Here is a 6,282-nt window from a genome sequence, read left to right as displayed (position 1 = left end):
TTAAATTCTCAATATTTCGAATATTATAAACAACATTTTAATTCATTTATCCATAGTAACACACGAAACAGAGTTTTTTAAAGCAAATATTTGTGGTATCTTGATATTTCTTTTGCTGTTGATGTCTCAGTGTTAGTCAGAGTGGAAAATATTCAACCAGATCAATGCAAAGTTATGATTCGTTTAGGGGTGGGTGCACTTGCAATTACTAAGATTTCAGTAATTAAACATGCAGTCAGTAACATTAATCCATTACCTGACACTTATTATCCTTTGTCCCAGGAACTTATTCTATTGACTGCCAGAAGAATTAAAGACAAATCTCGCAAAGCACAGGCATTAAACCTTGGTAATTCTTACTGTATTAGACAAAATCGATACCTAAGAAATCCTGCATACTATCTCTCTAGCTACCTTGCACGCTAACTAAACATTCATATCTTTCCAGCTATTCAGCTTCCCGACTTTCTATCCACCCATCTGTCCATTTTCTTATCCATCTTTCTTGCTATCCTTCTCTCCGTCTACCCATTCACCCATCTATCACTCCATCCATATTTCTGTCTACTTTCCTCATGTCCATCTATCCAAACACACATTTACTCACTAAAGAGATGTGATTCTCTTAGTGGTGTATATGCTCTCTATATTCCCTAAACTACTTAATTGTCCAACGTTCTCAATATGCAAGTCTCTACTCTTTGTTCTACACAGAATCCAATAACACAAAGGCCTATTCAATCTTTCTTCCACCGAGTACACATTGCCCTTGCTATATTTTCTGAATGCTTTGGCTCTCTAATCTTCTTCGTAATCATGGACCACGCTAATCTTATCTCATTCAACTGCAAAACAAAATATAATAATAAATACAAACATCATCACTCATTCTCAAACATGAGTAACTCTCAACTAATTCAAGCCCTCACTCCAAACGCTACACCTCAGCATCACTAAGAATAACTACTGCCAAAAACACAGCTTTAAACATAGGTGGGACTACTTTACCATTCGTACTTTCGGGATCGATAAAATTAGTACCAGTTGGACACAGGGGTCGATGTAATCTACTGGGCCCTTCTCACAGACTTGTTGGCATTATGCCAAAATTTGAAATTAGTATTAGAAGCTAGTTGCATTGCAAATATACAGTAGTGACTAAAGAGAATGTAAAGGAATGAGAATAATTTCTCAGGATTTAATAAAAAGTTCAGCTCCAAATTCTGAGAACATCACCAATTGCTCAGGGTGCCCGAAGGAAGTTGGGAATTGAGCACATTAACCGAAATATTGTAAATATTGACTTCAAATTTTGGCACAACGCCAGCAATTTCAGGGAGCGGGCAAGTGTTCAACTGGTACTTATTTTATCGACCCTAAAAGGATTAAAGGCAAAGTCGACCATGGCGGAATTTGAACTCAGGACGTCAAGCCGGACAAAATATCGCTGAGAATTTCAATCGTCGTGCTAACGATCCTGCCAGCTCGTCGTCTTAAATATTCTTTTCTACTCGAGGCACACGGCCCGAAATTTTGAGGGAGGGGGTGGGGCAGTCCATGCTATGTAAGTGCCAAATCCCAGCGCTTTATGGGTTAAACGAAATGCCTTGGATAAAAAGTTCTTTCATGGGAGGAAACAATCACTAAATTCCAAGCCCTTTTCGTTCCCCATGGGGTAGAGTGAGCTATCAAAGTGCGTTAATCTGATCAGGTATTACACCAGATTCATGAGTGTAACAGTTTATTTGCTAATCCTTTATTAAGTAAAAAAAATAAATAAATAAAACCTGGCTATCGAATATAGGAAATACCTATTTCTTTATTGCCCACAAGGGGCTAAACATAGAGGGGACAAACAAGGACAGACAAAGGGATTAAGTCAATCACATTAAGTACGTAACTGGTACTTTATTTATCGACCCCGAAAGGATGAAAGGCAATGTCGACGGAATTTGAACTCGGAACGTAACGGCAGACGAAATACCTATTTCTTTACTACCCACAAGGGGCTAAACACAGAGGGGACAAACAAGGACAGACGAACGGATTAAGTCGATTATATCGACTCCAGTGCGTAACTGGTACTTATTCAATCGACCCCGAAAGGATGAAAGGCAAAGTCGACCTCGGCGGAATTTGAACTCAGAACGTAGTGGCAGACGAAATACCGGTAAGCATTTCGCCCGGTGTGCTAACGTTTCTACCAGCTCGCCGCCTTAATATAGGAAATACCGATTTGTACTGTTGCTAACAAGGAAGAAAGTAAAACCTTTTACACTATGATGAAATTCTTTTCAAAACGTATTCAAAATATTTAATTTTAAATGTAATATTTAAAAAGAAAATATTTTTTCCTAATATTTCACGTTTCTTAGCCGTTGTCAACTTATTTTCTAACAGCTTTAGCTATTCTAGCTATAACGAAGATTGGGTAATTAAAATTGTCTATTCCAATGAAGTGATAGATAAAAGCCAAAAAGAATTAACAACAAAAAAAATAAGGCAAAAGTATGACAAATTCAAAAACGGGAAAATAAACAAACAAAAGGAAAGAAACATATGGTTTCCTTGTACATTTTACTTAATTAAACTTGTCAAGACACACAAACACAGCAAAATAATTATGGCTTTTTTTTTTGTTTAATTTTTTCATGTCACTGTTGACAGACATTGCAACTCATCAAAAACATAAAAGTTGATTGAGCAGTCAGGAAGCAATGAATACAAATTGTGTTGGGGTTTTTGGTTGTTCTTTTTGTGTTAACAACTTCGATTTAAAAAAAAAAAAGAACAGTTGCAGTAATATTACAGAACTCAGCTGGAGATTTCGTTTTTCCGACTTCCAATTCACACCAAATTGTTTGCTGTCTGTGGAGCTTTTCGTGGTGTGTGAAAGAAGTGTAACGTATTTGGGAAAGAAATAGCACCGGCTTTCGTCTTTGAGATTTCAAAAACAGAAACATAAGAATGGCGCAAGAGTGGCTGTGTGGTAAGTAGCTTGCTAACCAACCACATGGTTCCGGGTTCAGTCCCCACTGCGTGGCATCTTGGGCATGTGTCTTCTGCTATAGCCCCGGGCCGACCATTGCCTTGTGAGTGGATTTGGTAGACGGAAACTGAAAGAAGCTTGTCGTATATATGTATATATATATATGTGTGTGTGTGTGTTTGTGAGTCTGTGTTTGTCCCCCTAGCATTGCTTGACAACCGATGCTGGTGTGTTTACGTCCCCGTCACTTAGCGGTTCGGCAAAAGAGACCGATAGAATAAGTACTGGGCTTACAAAGAATAAGACCTGGGGTCAATTTGCTCGACTAAAGGCGGTGCTCCAGCATGGCCGCAGTCAAATGACTGAAACAAGTAAAAGAGTAAAGAGTAATGGTTTCAAATTTTGGCACAGCGCCAGCAATTTCGCTGAGAGGTAAATCGGGTACCACTTGAGAAGGCGGCGAGCTGGCAGAATGGTTAGCACGTCGGGCGAAATGCTTAGCAGTATTTTGTCTGCCGCTACGTTCTGAGTTCAAATTCCGCCGAGGTCGACTTTGCCTTTCATCCTTTCGGGGTCGATGAAATAAGTACCAGTTACGCACTGGAGCCGATATAATCGACTTAATCCCTTTGTCTATCTTTTTTGTCCTCTCTGTGGTTAGCCCCTTGTGAGTAGTAAAGAAATAGGTATTTCGTCTGCCGTCACGTTCTGAGTTCAAATTCCGCCGGAGTCGACTTTGCCTTTCATCCTTTCGGGGTCGATTAAATAAGTATCAGTTACGCACTGGGGTCGACTTAATCCGGTCGTCTGTCCTTGTTTGTCCTCTCTGTGTTTAGCCCCTTGTGGGTAATAAAGAAATAGGTAAATTGGGTACTACTTGAAAACAGTGGTCCCGTTGCGCGCACTCGCGTACTCGCGGTAGCTAGTCGTGACTATTCGATCCTACAACGACTACCTAGCAAAATAAATAAAACACAAAAACACAAAGTAAATAATTTTTTAAACAAAGTAAATAACACAAAAACACAAAGGATCGACTAGTCACGACTAGCTAGCGCGGATGCGCGAGTACGCGAGTGCGCGCACCGGGACCACTGTTCTTAAGTAGTACCCCACATTCAGGCCTGTTGGTCCCGTATCAAAACACAGCCAAAGTATGTGACTGGATTATCGGGCGACACGAAATGGTCCCACGTCGATGAATCGATGTATTGAGAAATGTATGGATTTATTGTGAAGCAAAACTTCCAGAATTTCTATTCATTGCTTCGGGAAATTACTCAGAAAGAAATCTTTGCAGAAAGGTGAGTAGATTGATTACATATTTCTTTCATTATCACCAATAATGCAGCACGGTTTTTTTGTCACAGTGAACAGGTCACGGTCTCAAAGCGACGAAAATATTTTGACAAATTAAATTTAAATGTTGAGGCGCAGCAGTGGCTGTGTAGTAAGTAGCTTGCTAACCAACCACATGGTTCCGGGTTCAGTCCCACTGCGTGGCATCTTGGGCAAGTGTCTTCTGCTATAGCCTCGGGCCGACCAATGCCTTGTGAGTGGATTTGGTAGACGGAAACTGAAAGAAGCCTGTCGTATATATGTATATATATATGTATTTGTGTGTGTTTGTGTGTCTGTGTTTGTCCCCCTGGCATTGCTTGACAACCGATGCTGGTGTGTTTATGTCCCCGTCACTTAGCGGTTCGGCAAAAGAGACCGATAGAATAAGTACTGTGCTTACAAAGAATAAGTCCCGGGGTCGATTTGCTCGACTAAAGGCGGTGCTCCAGCATGGCCGCAGTCAAATGACTGAAACAAGTAAAAGGAAAAAAAAGTGAATCTAACGGTTTTTGTGAGTTTCTTAAATGGCTTATAAACACCTTCCACGCTGCAATTGTTCCGTTTATTTATCCTCAATCAGGACCTAATAAACAATTGCAAATCGTAACCATTTAATGGAAAAAACTTAAGAATTTTATAGTACAATGACAAATATATCTTAAGAGGTACGCTTTGAAGAAGAATCCAATTATTTGTTAATCGAATTTAGACATAATGACCAGGGAAGCCCCCCCCCCACACACACAAAACACACTTCGAATGCTGTTTTAGTGTCCTTGGCGAATGCTTATGGAACTTAGAAAAACGTAGGCTAATACCATTAGAGCACATTGAATGGTAAAAATTAGGAAAGAAAAGGTTGAAACAACTGCGTCATTTTCAGTTAGGATATACGAAATTTTTTCGTAACAGTCTTGTGTGTAGACATCGCAATTTGCGGTAGAATTCAATTCCTTATCTCTGTGACTAATGGCGCAACATTTTGTTAAGTTCTGGAACATTTTAATTTGCTCTTTCAAAGTATTATTCAATGTCGCATTTTTTATTATGTTTTCCAAAGTGTCTTTCATGGAATATTCGATTGTTGACATAGTGATGACATTTAACAGAAAAGCAGATAACTCAATTGCCAAAATAAATGCCATGGAGAAAACGTAGACAACAAGCAAGAACTTCAGTTCCTTCAACGTTCCGCAATAGCCCAAGATGGTCAAAGTTAGCATTATCAAAGTAGAAGAAACCAGAAGATAAGCACTGGCTGTTAATCTGTAGTCGTGAAATTGGTTATCAGTCGGATTTAATTTGTTTATATTTTCAAAGACCACTTCTTTATTGCGATTGGTACAATAACAGGTAACGATGCCAGACAAACCTACAAAGAAAAGAAAGCTATTCAAACATAACAGGATATATTTTACAACTTTAGCTCGATATGTCAACGCCATGTTTAGAAGGCAATTCTGTTTCAAAATGGCGGTTGTTTTGTACCTTCTGCTTTCAAATATTATGCATGGTTTATATATATATATATATATATATATATATATATATATATATATAAACATTTTTTAAATATTCCTTTTGTTAATTATAAGAGTTGAAAATAAGCCAGTAATTTAATAATCATAATATTTGACAGAACAATATTATTTTCTTCAAAACACTTAAAAGGGGTGATTTTATTATTTCCTTTTTGTCACTTTGAAGGATTTATGTAATGTGGAGCAAGGTTCGATCCCAACCATGTTTAATTCTTTTCAATAAAAAGAATTAAATAGGGTTTAATATAATATTTAACTAAATACTTATACTTAAGAAACCTTTTCCACTTTTGAGAATAAAAACGAACTCCGTAAGGATCTTTTTAATGAAAAGGTTAATCTATTTGCAGGCAAAGCAACCATTTGGACGTTTCTGCTCTAAAACCTTTTCCTGTTGGTTAATCATTGAAT

The 6,282-nt window shown here is 38.2% G+C and overlaps 1 protein-coding gene across 1 annotated transcript; it reads right to left on the bottom strand.

Annotated features, from left to right (window-relative positions):
• Positions 1–5,097: 5,097 nt before the first annotated feature.
• Positions 5,098–5,775, bottom strand: LOC115209146 (tetraspanin-8-like). Its single transcript, XM_029777315.1, has one exon. The coding sequence runs from the start codon at positions 5,773–5,775 to the stop codon at positions 5,098–5,100; it is 678 nt and encodes a 225-aa protein (XP_029633175.1).
• Between the last annotated feature and the right edge of the window lie 507 nt (positions 5,776–6,282).

This window comes from Octopus sinensis, linkage group LG3 (assembly GCF_006345805.1).
Source record: "Octopus sinensis linkage group LG3, ASM634580v1, whole genome shotgun sequence".
Taxonomy (NCBI): domain Eukaryota; kingdom Metazoa; phylum Mollusca; class Cephalopoda; order Octopoda; family Octopodidae; genus Octopus; species Octopus sinensis.
This window is presented reverse-complemented; position numbering and strand designations above follow the sequence as displayed.

Excerpts from the sequence above, each read along its gene's own strand:
- LOC115209146 (XM_029777315.1), bottom strand. The coding sequence starts at position 5,775 with ATGGCGTTGACATATCGAGCTAAAGTTGTAAAATATATCCTGTTATGT.